The sequence below is a fragment of the Neopelma chrysocephalum genome, unplaced genomic scaffold, assembly GCF_003984885.1.
Source record: "Neopelma chrysocephalum unplaced genomic scaffold, ASM398488v2 Primary Assembly neopelma1_22b, whole genome shotgun sequence".
Classification (NCBI taxonomy): Eukaryota; Metazoa; Chordata; class Aves; order Passeriformes; family Pipridae; genus Neopelma; species Neopelma chrysocephalum.
The window spans coordinates 8152072-8173058 of NW_020897690.1; the positions used below are offsets into that span (position 1 = coordinate 8152072).

The 20987-nt window shown below is 43.1% G+C and overlaps 2 protein-coding genes across 2 annotated transcripts in view; both read right to left on the reverse strand.

Moving 5' to 3' along the window:
- Positions 1-6477, reverse strand: part of GABBR2 (gamma-aminobutyric acid type B receptor subunit 2) — a 473412-nt gene extending 466935 nt beyond the window's left edge. The window contains exon 1 of the mRNA XM_027679466.1: positions 5457-6477. Coding sequence (XP_027535267.1) covers positions 5457-5771 — 315 coding nt within the window. The 5' untranslated portion in view covers positions 5772-6477. The remainder of the gene's footprint in view (positions 1-5456) is intronic.
- Positions 6478-12509: 6032 nt separating this feature from the next.
- The window catches only part of GALNT12 (polypeptide N-acetylgalactosaminyltransferase 12), a 46316-nt gene continuing 37838 nt past the window's right edge, over positions 12510-20987 (reverse strand). Inside the window, exons 9-10 of the mRNA XM_027679486.1 lie at positions 16910-17065; positions 12510-14288 (exon numbers count right to left, since the gene is read on the reverse strand). Of these exons, the coding sequence (XP_027535287.1) occupies positions 14151-14288; positions 16910-17065 (294 nt within the window). The 3' untranslated portion in view covers positions 12510-14150. The remainder of the gene's footprint in view (positions 14289-16909; positions 17066-20987) is intronic.

The window sequence follows — 20987 nt, forward strand, 5'->3', positions numbered from 1 at the left end:
ACATTCTGCAGGTCTGGGATCCGCACCCAGAGGAGTGGGTGCAGTGAATACATGATTTCTCTCCTCTCCCCACCCACATCTTAACATCAGCGGAGAAGCCAGCATAGAATTAACATAAACACTTAACTTTTAGATTATTCTCTCCAAGTTTAAAAAACTCTAAAGCAAAAAGAGGTTATGTCGCAAATGGAGCCCTATTACGTGAAAGTCAAAGGGGACACTGACTATTTAAAGAAATATGTCCCTCCCAAGCAGAACGTTGTCAGCAGAGCAGACAGTGATCGTCACCATACACCTAACGTATTGCATTTTAATGCCACAATCTCTGCAAATATCAGACAGCACAAGTACTTGGTAATATTAAAAGGTAAGAAATTACCCAACTATCTCAACATATGCCAGACACAGGCTCACCTGATGATACAAGAAAAAATGTCTGCCGGTTCTGTCTACTATAAACTGGACTCCCTTTCAGGCTCTGGTGTCTCCTGTGTATTCAGCTGTTACTCTTAGAAGACCACAACACCACCGTGTCTGTCCCATTTTGAGCACTACAAAAATGAAAATAAGGCTCCAGACAATTCAGTACTCAGAGCATTCACAGGCATGACAGGGCTTACCCCCAGGAGCCTCACTTGACTTTGGTACACCATGCTTCCCCTTCCGAATCCAGCCGCTGCTGAAGTGACTTCAATCTATACCTCCTAAGACAAAGGGCCTTATCAACACATGGCATGCACTTCTTTTTGTTTGGGGAGGGGAGGAAACTGGGGAGGGGGGGGAGACAAGGAGGTTGCTCCCTTGCTCAGTTCTTTTGTTGTAGAGTTTTTCAGACAGCAACCAGTAGCAACCAGCAACCTCCCTCTGTGAGGACCATTATATGCTATTGAACATTGAGCTCCAGTGAACAGACACCTTATTTTGCACCACTGACACAAACCTGCTCTTCTGTTTCCAGAATATATTCCCCATCCTTAGCAAAAATAAACACTTCTTTTACTTCCACTTGCAGGAACAAGACATGAGTCGACTTTGTTGACACCACTCATGACCGGACTTTCTGGAAAAGGCATCTTTATTTGGAGGCTTGGGGTCTTTTAAATTTTAGAACAGCTGGTAAGAATGACGCAAACTGGTGCAAGGCCTGTACAACTTTCTTAAGCTTTAAGAGTTTTACTGAAAAGACAAGTAATTTTTTAGTAAAAGAAGAAAACAAAGAGAAAGTCTACATATAATACACCTAGACTGTAATTTCTTATCAGATGAATTAAGCAAGGCACTTTCTACTCAGTCACAGAAGAGAAAAAGGCAAATATGTATCAAATGTCAAAAAGCTCACATTTGCCTTCAGATTTTGTGGAGTCCTGTGCATTTTCCAGAGCTCCCTCTTCTATGCCAACCTGCTATTTAAAGGTATTAGAGTGTATTATTACATGAAGATGAGATTATATCGTGATTACCACAAGTTATTTGTTGTAGGTAGAGAAAAAGAAATAATCTCATCCCCAGAGTATGAATATTCTTCCCTCTTTGTAATAATATACCCATTTACTTCTGTAAGTCTTTTTTTTCAGCTTGTCAAGACTCACTTGGATCTTCAGAAACAAGTGACAGAATGCTAACTTGCATACACTGCTTTCTTGACTATACATGCTAAGATTCAGAACAAATTCACACTGTCTATGCACCACTTGCAGCACTGCTCCTACAAGAAATCAGAAAATATGTTGCATATTTGAGGGAAGATGTCCAGATGTAGAAGGGCAGATATCCAAATTCCATTAAAGCCCTTGTCTTCTTCCACGATGCCTCTTCCTCCAGTTCCTGTACGGTTATTTTTCCCCTGATGCAAATTTAATACTGTTGAAAGTTATAATATTGTCTACTAGATGCTTAATTCCTTTATTTTAATGTTATTCTGCTTTTTTGACCTCCAACATAGGTGTGTCAGGGTTTTTAAGCTGAAATCATCTTTCCTGATTTACATGAAGTTGTGAGCTTTGTCTAGTGTATGAAGAGCTTTTTCTTTCATTATTTTGTGAAACATTTCTTTGTATTTTCAACCAACTAAAGCTACAATCACTGGAACGGAAAAAAAGAAGAAGTACCGTATCATCGTCATTGATCCAAAGCCATGAACTATCAAGCACCCTTAACTTCTAGGATCTGGTCCAAGGGCTGCTGGAATCAGTGCATTACTGTCATTAATTTCAATGGGGTTTGGATGAGACTCTTTAGAGAAGATTGCTTTATAAATCCTCGAGTTTCTAAAATAACATATCTATGAAATTTTGCCTGAGAGTCTCATCTAGTGTGAGACTCCCGCTCTCATTAAAATGAACAGTACAAATTAAAGTCACTAACTTAGACAAGAGTTCTGCAAATGCCTACACCTGAGCTTTGTTTTATTGACTGCGACTAAGTAGGAATGCCTAAATAGATAGAGATGCCCATGGAGTAGCAAAACAGAGTTTACCAAACTGGATCAGAATCATACTCCAAGTACATTTAATCTCAAAAAATACTCAAGACAGAAGCCTCTGCATTTTTTTACTTGAGGTAGCCTGTGATCATATTTCATAACAAAGATGTAATTCACATAATCTCAACTGAGACATAAACTAAGCATTGTATTTAAGTGCTTAATACAATTTAAATGCTTTGAAAAATACTAGAGGTGCTGCTCATGTCCTCAAAGGTTAGTTAGTTCAATTGCTGACAAACAGCAGTCAAAGTTAGCAGGCATACTGCAATTCTTTAAGATGGTTTGTCAGAAAGTAAAGGCAGTATAATGCTTCATTATACAAACCAGAAATATCAAGCAAGCTAGAATATTCGGTTCAATCCTGACAGAAAGGTACTTGAATGCATAATTAAAAAAAAATCCAATCTTTTTATTTTCATTATTATTTTTCACAAGCTTGTAGTTAAAGTATTATAGAAAATTGCAATACAAAGATCAGATTGCAAAAATGAGGGAGTTTGGAAAGACACAAGGGAGAATACACAATCAGTAAATCACTGCCGTACATTTCCTAAGCATTATAAATATGCTGCAATTATTTCTCAAACCATTAAAAAATCCCATGTGTTCATGGCTCTATGTTCTCTCTTTCAAGAGCCAACAATGTCACAAGCACCACCTGTGAAGCCCTGAGAGGGAGAACTACTCCCTGATTTGTGATTATGCAATGATAAGGATCCAGGCTCTTCAGGCATATCTATTTATTGGCGGCCTCAGAAAATAGGCTGAGGACCAAGTGGGCATGATGAGCCAGCTACCCTTCTGCTTACCGTAAGTGCACTGAAGGAATAAGGTAATGTCTGAACTGAGTGAAAAAGTTTGCACTGCCATTATGTATTTAGTGGCTATTCCAGACATTAGTCTGTTCCATTTTGGTGCAGTCTTCATGAACACTAAGTTTTTTACTTGTCACTATTAAGCATGCAATAATAATCCAACCATACTGCAAACGTATACGTTCGCCTGACTTAACATTCCACAGCCATCCAATTAATTGCTTAAAAGCATTCAAAGCAACACAGCAGGCTGGCAACATGACCCTGATTCCTTATGTCCCTAGAGTACAAAACAGTAAAAATGCAATTTTTAAGAAACTGATACTCATTCCAGAACAAACAGGGCATTTCCCTCCCCCTGCCGAATATTTTAATGATAACTACCTAGTTCAGAACCTAAAATCTTTATTAAGAACTTCAAAATATTTTGACTGCAATGAAGTGCAGCACCTTATTCATTATGATGTTACTGTATGAAGAAGAAAGATCCTGCCTAGGCTTCTCTACTTCCTATGCGTATGTCATTTTTATAATAATTCCATCCAAGGGAAGAACTAATATAGAACAATGTAATGAAAATGGGATTAGGAGAACTGTGATTTTTTCCTAACACGCATCTCACTTTACGAGACAGGTAGTGCCATTCAGAAAATCCCCCATAATTCTTTTCATTATGATTGCAGAGTTCCCTGAGATTCTTTTTTTTTTTTAAGGAAACAAGCATCTACTCTAGCCTGATCTAGCTTATTCCCTGTCAATATCTCAGTCTTGTTCACACAACACAACAGGATGGCAGGGTGCTCCTTCCTAAGTGACATCTTCAGCAGTATTGCCCTCCATGCACTGCTGCTCAGAGGTATCTAAAAAATACTATGACAAATTTATGTCAATAAAAAGCAGCCACCCTGAAAGGAGAGGCTTTTGGTAGCCGTTTTGGGGACAGAAACACTATCACGGAAGTGGTACAGCCTGTCATTGCTGCTCTCAGCTTGGTCGCACCGGACCCTGAGAACCGAAGGGCTTCCTTAAATTACAGGCAGGGAGATTTTCAGCAGTCACTCGATTTACCGGGGGTTGTCTTGGAAGCGAGCCCCGGCCGCCAGCATTATACAAGAAGCGACTGCCATCTTCAGGGGAGCCCCGGTACCGGACCCGCGCGTACCCTCCGCAAACACACCGGTACTGAAGTTATGACCAAAATCAAAGGCAGTTGTGGGCGAGTGGCGGTGGCAACCAACTCGACAAAGCCCTCGCTTTGCTCCCTGCCTCTCTCCCCCCATTAAATGGAAGATGTTTCTCCGCGAAACACGGCGCAGGACTCCCTCTTCTCCCATCCCTAACTGCCGGCCGCGGGCAGCGCTCCGGAACGGGGTGTCTCGCAGGCATCCCGCCGCGCTGCTGGGCGCTCCGCGAGGACCGGGACTGCAAATTTAACTCTTTCCAGGGAGCCAGCGCCTCCGCGCCCCGCCGCCCGCCGGCCACGCACTCCCGGGCGGGTGCTTAACCGCTCCCGCCGCGCCGACCGGAGGGCAGGGAGGGGGTAGACCCCGCGGAACCCTGTGAGAGCCTCCCCGCCTCCTTAAGCTACGGTCGCTGCCCGTCGCGTCCCGGCGCCGCATGGGATAAGCCGGGCTGGCAGCGTGTGCCGGCTGGCGGAGCGGGGAAGCGGAGCGGTCGGCGTGCATCTGTTGCTGAGCGGGTGGCGGCTGGCAGAGGGACGCGGCCGCGGCTCCGCCAGGCGAGGAGGCAGAGCCTTCCTCCCACCGGTGTACGTGCGTGCCAAGGGCAGCAGATCTCAGTCACCGCCGCCACCGCGCACCTCCGGCACCCGCCCGGGCCCACCCCCGCGCTGTAGGCGACTCCCGGGCAGGGGCGCCCCCGGGACGGCGAGGAGAGCCCCAGCTGCCGGGGAAGCCGCTGCTGACACGCTGGGCGCGCAGGATACGGTCCGCCGGCTCCGCGTCCTCCCCCTCCGTCCCCAGTCCCCCCACATCTGCCGGCAGCCCGCGGGGCCGGGCGGGCGAGGTGGCTCGGAGGCGCCGCGCACGGCCCCGCCGGCAGTCGCAGCCCGGCCCGGGCGTCCGCGCTGCCCTTGCGCCCCTGCACCCGCAGCGCCCCGGGACTGGGCGGCGGCGCGGGGCCCGCGGCGTCCCTACCTCTGTGTCGTAGAGCCGCAGGTCTAGGAAATAGGGGTTGAGCAGAGACTCGTTGCGGATCTGATCCATGGCCAGCTGCACGGCGGGCAGCACTCCCCGGCCGATCCTGCTCTTCTGGTCCTCCTCGGACTGGCTGAGCGGCATCAAGCCCATGATGGAGATCGGCGTGGTGGCGTTGGGGGGCAGCCCGGCCGCCCCCCGGGAGCTGCCCCGCGGCCAGCCCCAGCCCGGCGGCGCCCAGCCCAGGCACAGGAGCAGCAGTAGCATGGCAGGGTTGGAGGTAGCAGCGGCCGGTCTCCGCGAAGAGTGATGCATGCTGCTGGATGGGGGGGAGGAGGAGGACTGAGGGTTGGGGGACGGACAGAGCGGCGGAAGGGAGCCGAGCCCCTCTCAGTCCGGGTGCATCCCCCGGCGGCAGAAGCCAAGGCGGGAGAAAAAGAACTGCCACTCTCCGCTTCCCCGGGAGCCTCGGGGTCTTCTCTCTCTTCCCCCCCCTCCCCTCTCCTGGCAATAATCCTTCTGGCAATGGCGCCCTACTCCTTCCCAGGTCTGCCAGCTGCAACCACCAGGAGCAATAAATAAATAAATAACCCCCCCCCCACGCACGCAGACACGCTCCCCACCACCCTCCTCCGCTCTCCCCGGCAGCACAGCAAGGGAACGGGACCTGTCTCCCCGGCAGCTCTCCCCTTCTCCGCTTAGGGAGGGACAGCACCTCTCAGGCGCGGGGGGGGGGAGCCGAGCAGCCCTCATTGAACACCTCCCTCCTTCCCCCTCCTCCTCCTCCAAAAGGAGGGGGGGGGGAAGGATGCTCTGGCAGAAAATGCCGAAGAGGAAAAAGCCCCCCCTAGAGCCAGGGAGGCGGAGGAGGGGAGCGGTGCCGATCTGAGGCGGGGGTGCTAGTGCCGCATTCCGTGGGAGTCAGGGCAGCCCCCGCCGCGGGCGGGAGGTGCCGCCTGCGCCCGTCCTTCGGGTCGGGCAGAGACGCCGGGCAGGATGCGCGGCCGGGGACAGAGCAAAGTGTGCGGCGGTGGGGGCCGGGCCGGGCCGAGCTCCCCTTCTTACGGCAGCAGCGTCCGCTGCCGGTGGGTCGGGCACCTTCTCCAGGTGGAGCTCCCGACGCGCGCGCGGGTGGGCGCGGGGAGGTGCGTGCGGTGGCCGCTGCCCATCCGCGGGCGCGGGGCGGGGGGGGGCGGCGGCCGCGGCCCGCGCACCGTCCCCACGCGCGACCCGCCTCGCACACGCACACACAGCCCCGCTGCCCGGCGCGGGAAGGCTCCGCGCACACTCCCCGCCCGCCTCCGCGCACACGCGGCACGCAACACGCTCCCACTCGGGATCGGCACCTCGCACACACGCACACGCGCAGGCAGCCCGGGCCACGGCAGCTCTGCGGCACGCAGGAGCCGCGCGTTTCGCAAGAGCAGAAGCCGGGATTTTTTAATTTTTTTTTAACTGATTTCTTTTTTTCCCGTAGATTTGGCGGTTTTTTGGGAGCCTGGCACCGCTCGCGGCTACAAAAGAAAAAAAATAAAAATTAAGGCTGCGGCAGGACTCTGAGCTCCCCGAGGGCTGCTGCAACCCTGCGAGTAGCCTGGGGAGGCCAAACCCTTTCCACACCTGTTCTCCCAAGTAGTTCCCTCCACATCTCAGTGGCCGTGGGGCATATCCCATATACAGCCCAAGGCTTTCTGCCTTGCTCCCAGCCTGTCCCTGCACCCCAGGGAACACATTCGCACTGCCCACCCGCATCCCTGGTCTGCAGAGTCCCTGCACAGCAGTGTGCTGATCTGTTGCCTGGCAGGTAGATCCCACACAGGAGGCAGTACTGGCAAAATGCAAAACTTTTCTTAGCCCTCTCTTAGGCACCCCACTTTTTATACATATTCATAATTTTCCTGAGGTCACTCAGAGCAGAACTTTGAAGATCAACCTAATGCATCTAATTTATATCACATAGTATCTGTGAATAAACTGGAAAGAATCTTCATGGATTAATAAATTCTAAGATCATAATGATCTGACCTTGGGCTAAAAGGCCTCAACCAGTAATTTCATAACACTTGCTGCTTTATAGCCTTTCCCTCAGAATGACATCCAGAAGTGTTGATTTTAAGGCATCTGTAATGAAGAGTCCACCACTTTTCTTGATAAATCATTTCAATCATTAATAAGTTTGCTAAAAGGTGCAACTCATATTCAGTATCAATTTGTCTTATTCCAACTTTCAATCATTGGTTCTCACCATGCCTTTATCAGCTTAAGGGGACATAGTATCATAATCTTCTCCCATGCACATGGCCTAAGATTAATCACACTTTGCTTTTGTAAAATAATTAGGCCAACATTCCCTCACCTCAAGAATAATTTCTGGAGGCAATTCCAAGGCATTATGTGTGAACTGGTCCCTCTAACCCCATGACCTGCCAGCACTGGGCCATCAGACGCAACCTCAGCACCTCCCTTGGCACCAACCAGTTCCAGAGACTGGGTATGTTGGGAAAGCAATGGGCAAACCAGTCAGTGTATTGTCCTTGTGGGGATGCCTCTTTATCCAATAATCTACACTGTGTTTTGAATCTATGCTGCCTAAGCATGACCTACTTCTTTACTCCTGTGCACTTGATCTTGCACTAGAATAAATCAAACCATGAGCTTTATTTGTACAAGTGACTTGTCAAGCAGCTTGTTACCTGTAAACTTTTCAGTAACTCCTTTTCTGCCAGAAAATTGATTATTATGACACCAAGAACATTCCTAGGATGCCAACAGGAACAGGTGCCATATTGATTTTGTATAATGCTATTTTTAATCAGAATGTCATATGCTAAATCATGTTTTGCCATTGTCAACTTGATCTGCAATTGATACCAAGTTTGTCTGTTATAATCCGTTTCACATAAAATCATTATTCACTGTTTGTACCCTGTATCATTCCATGACTTTCTCCAGTTCTCCAGTACTTGGCTACCAGGACTACAGTTACTTGGATCAATTTAGTGATCGTTTTACAATATTGGCAGTTTATTAGCAGACACACATTGTCTCTGGAACATCATCAGCTTTCTAAGGTTTTTTGGTTTTTTTTAAAGCAATTTCCCAGTTTTTGGAGAATGCAGTCTTTCTGAAAGAAAGCCTGAGTCCAGGTTCTGTGGTACAACAGAATTAATACCTTAAATATTATTAGCAACTGGTTGATATCCTTCTTTGTTACTTCTGCAGCAGCAAATGTCCCTTTGTTAGCTGAAGAATGAAATGCATCTCCTCGCTTCTATTCCAATACAGGTTGGAAACAGTTATTGCATAGTTCCACTCAGCATAAAGTTCAAGGCTTGCCTTCATGTGGGAGGCAGAGCCCAGTCGCTGGCAGTGACCCCACAGTGCACTAGGACGGCCAATGCTGGAGAGGCAGGGCAAAGAAATGCACCTAGGAACTGCAGAAGTCTGGAGTATGGCTGGATATAATTTAAATCATGCAAAGCTACACTTCAAATTACAGTATTTAACATTGTGGTACTTCTGACTTTAATCTGTTTGTCACTGCATTCCCTGTCAGTAAAACATGGGTGCTCCTCCTTCATGGTAATACAGTTGAGACAAACTAATAAATATTTGGGAAACACTGAGGTACTGCAACATTCAAGTTCTACAAAAACAAACAAACAAAACCCCAACCAACCAAAAAACCAATACAAAACAAAACCCCCCACAACTAAGAAAATAAGTTTTATTTTTCAAGCTAGGGATTTATTATGAGGAAGTAAGTAAGACATATATTGAACAATGAGAATTAGGCATAGTAAACCTCTGAAGAATCTTCCTGTATATCAGTGAGGCAGGAAAAAGACAGTTTTCACACCTTTTGTAAGAAAAATGTCAAAAACCAAGGAATATATTGCACAAAAATAATGTAATTAAAAATAATAGTGTAATAGATGCACTGAAGCTAACTTAGATTTCACAAAAACCTTTATTTCTGGCACTCAAATATTTAATTTGCAATCTCATAAAAAACTTTCATGTCGCACACATACATTTTCAATATGATTCTATGATAGTTAAATTTTTTTAAAGCCTGCTTCTTTCCAATTCTCAGCACTGAGAAATTTCTTCTTTCAAAGGTACTATCCTTTGTTTATGTATAACAGATGGCCAGGTAACAGCTCATTTTAAATAAAAGGAGGCCTAAAGGAGAATTGCACCAAACTGCTTATTAAAGATTGTGTCAGACACAGCCTTTTTCTTTTTCATTAGAAATCCCCTGAATGTTTTGCTATCATGAAATTGGTAAAGTGCATTCCCTAGGATGAAATTCTCTGAAGCAGCGCACATTCTTTATCTGTTTTACAGCCTTTTTATGCAAAAAGGCTTTATATTCTCATTTGGTGGTCCACATCAGACATCCTCTGCATCTGTTTATTCCTTGTTGGCTAAAATATCAGTTCACAAGAATTGGAAATCCTGTTCTCTTTACTTGAAAATCAAATGTCACTTTCCTCCTGGCATGTTACCCAGTCATTTCAGCATTTCAATCATGTGAATCCTTCAACCATATTTCTGTAAAAACAGTGTCAAGTATCTTCCTGTTAATGATCACTTCCAATTTCTCAGTTATTACCAAGTCTTCTCACAGTGTAGGCACAGTTAACATTTTTGTTCTTTATATATTCTTTATATTTGCTCATCACAGAGTACCTAATTAATCAATTTCACATTTAAGTATCTGTACTGGTATGACTCTCTTGACCACTTTTTCTTCAGTTGCAAATTAAGTATCTTCAGAGCATTGATTAAGTCAGGAAACCCAGAAAACTGATTTTTCCCCTAATGTCAAGAAAGAAATTGCATCTGCTGTGAGTCCCTTTCCACTCTGTGAGATGGTTTGATGCTACATGAAACGCATCAAGCTACCCATCAGGCCAGCAACTCACTTCCTGCATCTTGCATCTTCTTATTACTCTTGGAGTTTGAAGAGGTCACTGAGAAGGTCCTGCCCTGTTTTCTGTCTCTACCCCCTTTGCAAACCCTGGAGCCATGCAATTCATGTCAGTGCTGACTGGGACTGGGCTAATCAGGATTTGCCTATTCATAAAAACGTCACTGAGCAACGGATTGAAAAAAAGATTGAAAACTGTTGATCTAGGCATATTAATTTTAGTACTGCGTATACATGAATAACGTTATTCCTCTGTAAATGGAAAGTGGAAGAATACTGTAATGCTATAATTCAAATGCAGCTATTGCTGTAGCACCCTGACAAAACGGGGGAGGTCTGCTGTCCTTCTCTTCCCTCCCTCCCAAGGACTTTCCCACTTACCTCAGCTAACTTGATAGCACAGAATTCTGTGTTTGTTACAAGCCTATACAGCATTCCCAAACTGCCAAAAAGACCGCACAGTTGCAAGCGTGTATATGCAACTGCATGATCCTAGCCCTACAGTCTCTCTAGTCATCTTGATATCAGGGTATAAGAACAAAGCTCAGCTTCAAATTAATCTCCAAAACTAAAGGCTGTAAGAGAGATGAATGAAGGTAAAAGAGCATCAGATTTTAAATTACACACCAAGCTGTATCACTGTGTAACCGCCCGTGTTTTCATAAACAGGGAAGAGAAGCACAGTCTCATCAGTCTTGGTGTTGTCAACCAACATGAACTTCCCCTTGCAGTACATCTTACCACTTCCTATAAATATAACAAAAATTGAATACAGTTTTGAGTCTCTGTTTCAGCAGAGCCAGCAAGAAATACTGTTTCTAATTTGTGTTGACTGATGTGTGTACAATGATGACTGTTGTTCCCAGGTGTTTGTGCAAGCTCTAACAGTTCCCCATCATAATGGTTTGGTCAAGACTGCACATACAGAAATCTTAGTGGTTTATTTCCCAGAAGGAAGGTTTATATACTGTTTTCTGTTGAAGTAAAAATCCAGTAAGTTCTAGCTCATACTGAAGACCTACAGCTTTTAAATGAAAGGAAAATGGTGAAGGAATAAAAGAAAAAAAAAGTCAAAATAGTTACCTGATGATTTCAAATAAATAAATATGATAGACACCAGACACCAGACTGCAATCTGGATTGCTCTTTTTTTGTTTGTTTTTGTTTAAATAAGGGAATACAAAGACTAAGAAATTAGCATCGATAGGACTGAAGTCCTCCAATTTTTTCCATTTCTATGAGGCATGCAGCCCACCTCTGCCCAGGGGAAACCCAAAGTCCACAGTCCATTACTCAGATGACCTCCTGCAAAAGGAAGTCTTGAGATGTGACTCAGATGCTTGATGGAGTCCTTCGCCCTCTGAACCTGAAGCCAGACATTAATACAGCTCCAATGAGCTGAGAAGAAGAAAAGGCTATCAAGGAGAAAAAAATGGTAAGTAGATGGTAAAAGGCCTACAGAGGGGGAGCAAGTTGATGATTTCGCTAACGTTCAGTGTCTGCTTTGGAACTCAAGTGTGTTTGTCTACCAAATGTGCAACCCAGGCTGGCAGGTTTGCTGGCATATGCAAAAATGTCTCAGCTGCATGTAAGTGGAAGCCAAAAACATCAATACTTCACACTAAACAAGGGCAGAGTGGAAAAATGTATGGAAAATAATTTCCAATTACTAAGTTTCACTTGCATACCTCCACATGATGATGAAATCTTGAAATCCCAAAACTAAGAAAACCTCACTGACCATGGAAGGTCAATGAGAATTTTGTCTGTGGTTGTAATAGCTGGGCTTTTATTAACTTACTAATATTGTTCAATCGACAGTCAAGAAGGTAAAGCAGAAATTAACAGAAAATCCTTGCTGTGTTGCTGGAGCTCTCACAGTTCTCTCATGCAACTACCCAGTTTTGATTTGTGGCTCAAAGTGCAAACTACTGCTGCTAACAAGTGAACAGAAGCATTACTGAGTTCAGGAAACAGAACCTGAGACTTCATAAAACAAAGCTGTCTTCTCCCAAATGCTGCAGGGATCTGGGCCTAAGAGATTAGAGAAGTGATGAAATGAAAACCACTGACCATAAGAAAAACAAAAGAAATAGTTTGTAAGACAGTTCCCACTCTACTGAATCACAAAATATTTTATTAATTCTAACATCAATTTCATCAGTCCACAACCCACAGAGACAAAACTTTAAAGGTGCTCACAAAAGCATTCTATCTACATGGGTTTAGAAAGACCTTGGAAGAACCTACATATGTATCTCCTACAGGCAGAAACCCTCCCCCCACACCCCAATCATATAAATAGGTATGCCAAAATGGCTTGAGCTTACGGGGATTCAAAGAAAAGGCTCTACATTTTTTATAGAAAACACGAACAAAGGCAAATAACAAAATACATCCCAAACTAATCAAAATAGATGCCAAGACTTCTGAGGGGAAAAAGGTCAACATTTTCATCCTTCTATATATAAGCATACATTCATCTGATAAAGAAAGAAATTATTCTCATGAGCTGAAACCCTTCTAATCAGCATTGTAGTGATGTTGGTCAATGACCAGATACATTGCTATACACACACTACTTGTCTGATCGGGTAAGGCAGATCCCACACACCACAGCAGAAACCATTTTGTACTGGTACAGATTAAACCTCATGTTTTCAACTGGACTATATGCTTTGACATGGCCAGCTCATGAGAAAAGAAGTTCCCGGATGAAATGCAAGTTATACCTGAAAGACAATTCTTTTTGTATTAATATTAGCTGCATATCATATCAATTATTTGCAAAACCATTCTTTAAAATATTATCATTTTTACACGAATCATTTAAACACAATTTAATGAAAGAATTTCTTAGATTCATTTTCTCTAATTGTAATTTTGAATTTTTTTCAAAAGAATTATTGCTAGGTCTGCTCTTGCAAGTTTTATGCATGTTAAAAATCCACATAATGTTAAAATGAGTTGTGCAGTCTGGGACACAGACACATAGCTAGGTCCATGTGAATCTAAATAGCTTTTCCCAAAGCATCATCTCTAAATACTGTTGCCTTATTTCTTTAAGAAAGATGAGAAAATGCCCATTTTACTCCCAGACCAGACTTAAGCATGATTAGAAACTTGCCAAGTGCAATGAGCATCTAAAATTGTCACAACATTTAAGGTATAGTATTGTCAGGCATGTGCAATCTGTATGCATCTAGATTGTTATTTGTGCAAAACTATGCAGACATACTCTGCTTTCATGTATAAATCCACACTGTCTTCAGTGAGGAGTTTGTGGTAGTCACTTAGGGCAGAATATGGCCTACATTTACCTTCTTTGTATTTAAAAGATGAGAATAACTAGTAACTACTATCTGTTAAAAGGCCCAACTGCAGAATGTTTTAGTAGAAAAATAAACATTTTAAGTTATTGGCAGATTAACATTAGTGCAATTATTTTGACTGCCTTACTTCCACACAGTAGATTTAAAAAATACATTGTCACTTGTGAAAAGAACTTAAGACACTTCAGAAGCAGTTATGTAGCTGCCAAATAAAGAGAAAAGGAGCAGATTCTGTAGCACTTTACATAGCTCTCACTGCTTAGTGCCTTCTAATGCTCCAGGAAACAAGATCCAATGTTTGTAAACTAATTACAGTTCTTTCCATACAAAAATATATCACTCATGTGATTTTCAAAAAGGCTGACTAACTGCTGACCAGAAAGAGCACATTTTTCGTATTCAGCTATATCCTAGACAACACCTGGATCAACTTCTTTCTTTGAAGAACCATTTTTGGTAGTCCGAGTTGGTACACGGTCGTAACAATGGTGCTGGGTTACCGTTGTAAACATTTGACTCGGCTTGTACACACTTCTGGGTTTGTAGGTGAAACAAGGTACTATCCTACAACAGACAGAAAGAAATTTTGCTTTTCAGGTCTTAAAAATTACAGACACGTCACTGTGTTTTAAAAATAACAGAAGACATTTGCCACAAATAAATATCACGCATATCCTTCCAACGGGACCACGCAATAAAGCCAAAATGCCTAACTTGAGAATCTCTGAACTTTATCAAAAGACCCTGCTTTTAAACTTACATTAACATTGCTTTAGAGCGATACATGTAGTGACATGTCAGCCTGTAAAGTATGTGTTAACTTCCTTCACTTTCATTGCCTTTTGTTACTGTATCAGAACACGGGCAGTAAAAACCAAAGCCAAGTACAGGCATTACCCAAATTCAGCAATTTATTGCACATCTTGTAAGTAAAAGGTAAATATTGTTCATTCAGTAGACACTGAACATATTTTTAGCAAGAAATTTTCCCCTTTCTTCATAGGGTATATTTTTGGTGGAAAAAGTAAAAATATCTAAGCATGCCCCTTGCCTATGGATGTGTGTGGAGTTCACTTGCTTTGCTGGAGGGCAGCACAGCTGTCTCAAATGTGTAAGGTCTCACAGGCCTCCACAGTCAAATTCCCTAACAAACACATTTTTAGGCCTCAGGTCCTCCTGTTACAGTAGTCTCCAAGCAGATTTAATCTCCAGTTCACATCTCTCACTCCAATCCAGGAGCGCTGACAACTAGGATAGTGAGCTGCAGAAAGGCAGTGTAGCCAGCCATGGAGAACTGCCTTGCTCTGAGACCATCCCTTTGGCCTCGGTGACATTCCCACATGCAACCATTTCCTAAGCCTCTAGCAGCTTCGAAAGAAAAATGCCCTGCTTCTGAGCATAACCTTTACTCCTTTGGAAGTCTGCTCCTTCCGTCATCAGGAATATTGCACTTAATTGCATCCTGAGCCACAGCTCCTGATGGCCAGTGGTGTGTTATTGCTCATGGGCTTGCTTAGCTTCTAAATGACTTTCCTGTTTCTGTTGTGATAATTCACATTTTTGAGAGGACTAATCAGTATTTGCCTCACTCATTTTTGACTCGGTGCCCATAAGAACTTAATTCTTGTCAGGCTGCTGGGAAGGCTGATTAAATCTGTGATTATGCTACATCAATAAGGACAGCTGTCTGATATTACTCTGCGCAAAGCAAAAGAAATGTGGTACTGACACCTCACCCATCACTCGCCTTGAAAGTTGGGGACTGGTGATTTTGATTTAATGCAGTATAAGAAGAGGAACTGGAGCTGAGCAGTACGTTCAAATCACACACAGGAACAAAGTGATCATGAGGAAGGAAGAAGATTTAAAATAATTCCTAAAGTTTCAGATGCTAAAAGTTTGTGGTTAGGAATACAGTGGAAACAGATGCATTTCAAAACTTTTTTTCAATTGTTTAGTTTTCTCAACTTCAAAATTTCCGTTTTCTCAATTATTTCCTGAAGTGACTGAAGAACTTTCAATATATTCTTATAGATTAATGCATATGACCTTGAGCAATTTTATTAAAAGACAGCATTAAAAATGACACATCATTTATATAGTCAGCCTTTTAAATATTTTTATTCAGTAATACCACTATGAGCTTCAGTCTGGACTAGATTTAGTGAATGGACAGTAATTTTCACATAGTTTTTTAGAATTTACCCTGCCACTGGTGGTAGTATCTAAGCATGAAATTTGTTAACTATAGATCCTGTAGAGTTTGGATGCATTATGCACACACATTATGTAAATATAACATTTTGATATATTATGTGACCTTTTCCCGTAGCCAAATAATAACACTCCAGAACCTGAACAAGGCCATAATTTTTCATCCAGCTTACTTTCTCTCAGGCATTCAGGAACTTCTTTAGAGATTAAAAACTACTAAACACAAGTTTTTCTAAGATCATGTTATGCTTATTAAATATACCACACTTCTCAGTATTTCTTCCTTTGGGAGTAGGCTTGAGGGTTGAAAAAGAGAGGTACAGATCTGCTGAGTCCCCACAGCCAGTAAGATGTGTCCTGTGTAGGGGCAGGAATAGGGCAGAAGGTATTTTTTGATGATGCATCAAATTACACAACTGCACATTACACTGCAGAAAAGGGAGCACTCCTGGTGCTTGTGGGAAGGGTTACGAGAGAGGGTCTGCAGAGGAGAAGCAGCTGTTCCAAAGCAGAGCAGAGCATAAAGTAAGGGTGGCTTGTGAAGTACTGGGGATACATGGTAATACAAATACTGGGACATAAAACAAGTCACTGAAAAGAGAGAAGAAGTAGGTCAGCCATGAGACTGGCTGGGGAAGGGGTATATTGAGGCTCATCAGATCTCGGGAGAAGACAGCAGGGATGAGATGCAAGAGAGTGTTCCCAGCTCCTTTGAGGTTATCGAGGGTGCTTTCCTTCCTCTCATCTTCCTATTCTTTATGACTGGCATACTCTTTGCCAATGCGCTGCTGCTATCCTGGTTCTGTGTTCAGATATTAAAAGCCACGATAGCATATTTCTCCCAGAGATCTGTGCTAGTGTTGTGGCCTATATGATGTGTAGACAGTAAGATAAAAAGAAAAAAACCTCAACAATTCTCCTTCCACCCACTTCCAAAAAAACCAAACCCAAACTCAATGAGGCACACTTACCTCTCTGAAAACAAACTTCTGGTTTTCAGGAACACTGTGGACATTTTCTTGACACAAGTACATTGTCAAGTAGTCAGTCCCTGAATCGACTGCTGCACATACTTCTGGTTGTCGGGCGTTGTAACGTATTTCATTATGGGATGTGTACTCAAAAAACTACAAACCCAAGGGAAAAAACAAAGGACAGCAGTCATTTCACATGCATACATGAGAGTATTTATAAGGAGTATATACTAAGATACTATAATTAAGTTCACATATTAAAGTTGCTATTGTGAAGGGAAATTCTGCCAAAAATATTCAAGGATCCTTAACTTCTGCTGTTTGCTTACTATTTTGCAGAAAATCAATCTCATCACAGCACTGCTTTACTCTGGGAGCACTTCAAGTGCATGAAATGCTGAATAAATGTCCTGGAAAACAGGCATTCTAGCATTAAAGAACTTACAAAATTTGACTGTAATATTCTACTCTCACATTCTAGATCACCTATTAGAAATAGCACGGAAAGCATTTTCTAGCCTGACGCTGCACCTTCTTAATTCAGTTGTCACAAAACAATGTTACTCTTAACTAAGGAGTTGCTCACCGCATATTTCAAACGCAATTTGGTCAGAGTTCATTTCCAGTTACAAAGTACTCAGGATGCATGGTGATAACCACCTTATTCTATAACGTTTTAAGATATTATTTGAAGCAAAAAAGTTACAGCGGCTTTTAAACATGAAGAAAATTTTATAGAAAATTTACTAGCTTTGCTTGTTGCACGATATTCTACGGAGAGAAATGCTTTAAAACATTTTGGCTTCTGTAGCAATTATGGTTGAAGACTTTCTTAAAATTTTTATATTTATCATGGACATCTGCCAACTTTTGGACTTTCATTAAAGAGTGGCAGAGTTTGAGAGTTGTTTGTATTTATCATGCTTGTAAATAATTTAGATGACTATAGTGCACAGATGTGTGTTTAGATCTGATTTAGATAATACTCAATAGAGTAGAGGAGAGTTTTATAAACATCAGAAAATTGCTTATTACCAATAGCGCAGCTGCATTAGCAGAAACCAATAAAAGGATGAGGGAGAGAAGGAACCCTTTTTTGTTTTGTTTCACCCCTGGAGACTGTAAGGCTTTGTGATGGGAGCTGTACCAATTCAGAAATGTATATACTTGACCATACCACAAAAACATCCTTAACAACCAGCAAGGCTAATAACCTTGAAAGAGAAATTGAAAATGGAGTTTCAGTGTAAACAGGACCCTGTGGTTTCAAAGTCTGCAGTCATCCATTTCCAGGTGTAAGAGCTCTGATTTGAACTTCTCTGATGATAGTTGTTTCATGAAATCTTACCCTCCCGTTATCACAATCAGGAATTTCTCTGCCACGGTGGCTGTTGCTGCCTGCCATACACAGACCAATGCTGCTCACTGCATCATCCTATAGAGCTTCGTGGCTTTTCTTTTCCAGCAGTAATGTAAATGACAGACCTCCCCAGAATTAATCTGTCTACCACCATTCATTTGCAGTAAACCACAAAAGGAAGTGAGTATTTCAAGAAAGCAACATCAAGTTTGAAGTCTCCCTGCTGACATAACACCCTGGAGACCATGATTTCCCCTTGAAACCTATTGCTAGAGCCTGTTCCTATGATGTAGGCTGTACTGCCTTTACATTTGCCTTATGCAAAAGAAGTCTCATCATCAAAAAATGTAAATTGTGAGGATATTGGTCCTATTATTACTATTATTATTATTTACCCTAATAGGCAGAGTTTATTCCCTGGCCTTTAGGCTTTATTCCCAGGTTCAGTATCTGATTGGCACATGGAAAGCCTGCCACTTTGGGCACCACAGTGAGCTACAGTGGCATGAATTTTAATTCTATGGTTTGTGCATAAAAAAAAAAGCTTCAGTTCTGCTCACTTGTGTCTGGATGGACACTTTTTTTACAGCTGTCACTTCTGCAAGGCCTCGCTTGTTAGGGGATTTATTACATATAGTAACTCTTTAAAAATTTGTATTCAGTATCAGCGAAAGCCTGTAAGCTGCTTATTGTACCAGATGCATCAAGAGTAGATGGAGAAGCTGCTAGATCAGAGCACTTCTTACTACTGATATCTTCCCTGAATGGTCTTTCAAGAACTTGCACCAGATTTTGAAGAGCAAGTAAAATGGTTAATTTCTGGATATCTTTAAGGAATGGGGTTATAGCATTCACAATCAAGCACTTCTGCCCTGTTGCCCAATGAATATAATACAGTTCAGTACCCTATACTGCTTCAAATTGAATAAATACGTCAGGCTTTGGGCTTTTTCAGGCTCTGGTAATATATGAGATAAATCTGTTGCTCCTCAAAAGGTGAAGTGTTTTTTAGTTCTCTTTTCTTGCCTTCTGTGCGCAAAAAGGAAGCATTTTCAAACTGATCCATGATCTGGTAACTAGTAGCCTTACTGCATTTCTTTCCTTCTGGGAATCAGTAGATTCCCTTAAGTGCTACTGGGAAACTTGATGAGGCCTTTTTCCCAGTGCCTATGGCTCCTAGACAATCTACAGGATATGCCCCAGCTACACCAGTGCTAGCTGGTACTGGAGCTAGCAGCATATTTTGGCTACCTCACCAGACCTTGAAACACTCTCACCCCTCTCTGTGCCTGGCTAGTGCTCTTCTGCATGCAGGAAGAAGTTTGCACTTGATAGGTAGAACCAGCAGAGAGGTTACCAGGTCTGATACTCTTTTTGCAGATAACTCAAGGGCTCTGCTGAATTCTTTAGTTTGCCTCTCACTATTTACCAAATCTCTCAGCTGCAAATTGGAGCATTGAGAAGGATACTGTCAGTCAGTGTTTTCCCATCCTCTTACCACACCAGGTCAACTTCCTGCTATCATGCATTGGTGCCCTCTGTTCTGCTTCCAAGCCAAACCAAGAAGAGGAATGGGCTTTATTGGTGTTGAATTTCAAAGCCTTTCATTCTCATCTACTGGGGCAGATATTTCCACAAAACATAAGCACCTTGAGGTGCAAGCACTGAGTAGCCAGTGTCTGTATTTCCTGTCTGTATTTCTGGCCTCTCTTCTATATACAATCAGCTCCTATCACTGCAGTGTTATCCTCACCTTCTTGCTGTAAGGAACATGCTAATTTTAAGCAATTCTCAGTTAGTTTTCTTACTACTTACACAAAAGCAACTCAAAAGGACCAAAGGGAACCCTCTCAGTTAGGCCAGGGATTCAAGGAAGTATACCAACAAATCACCAGGGACTTTATTTATCTGAGAGTGGTTCTTATTTACTGAGATTAAAACAGGAGCAGGTGCTGGACCTTACAAATAACCAAGACCACAGAGCTCTCTCCTCTCAGTGCAGTGCACACAGATATTCAGGGGTCACTCTAAGTAGAGAATTGCTTCCAGTGAAAAAAGTTTTGCAGTTGTCCCCTACGTAAGCAGCCACCTGTCCATGGTGTGGGACAGGGGACTGGAGTGAAGCTTTGTAATGAGGGTTTGCTGCTTAAGCTGTATATCGGTAATGGGTGGAGCGATAGGAACGGACTTGGGGGAGAGCCGTAAGAAGATCTTGGGATTAGGATGGTGGATTCTCTTCCAAGGGGCAAAACAGAAGTTAAGGGCTGCCTGTTGTCAGTAAACATCTGTGAAACTCTGTGATGGTTGATACTAGAGGATGATCAACCTTGCCATCATCAGCCAACAGTGGTGGATGTACATACGGGAGATTTGATTGGTTTAGTTCTGACACTGTCATCTGCCAAGGAATTCATACCACCAGGAGCAGCCTTTTAAGAATAACTGTCAAAAGCGTGGTGAGATGGGAAGGAAATGGAGAGAAATGTCCTACTGATAGATTTCACAGCTATTTATGAGCCAGAAAATGGAGGTGCAAGCTCAGCAACCTTGACTTCCATTTCCTATCTCACTTGTGCTTCTACATCTTGCCTCATTTTAGCCTCCCTCTGTTCCCCCATCCGCAGCTCTTCCTGCTGTCCAGTTATTCTCTTGCAACTACCTGACAACCCTACTCATGCCCTCATTTGCACACTGGTATCTCTGCTGTCATGTTAT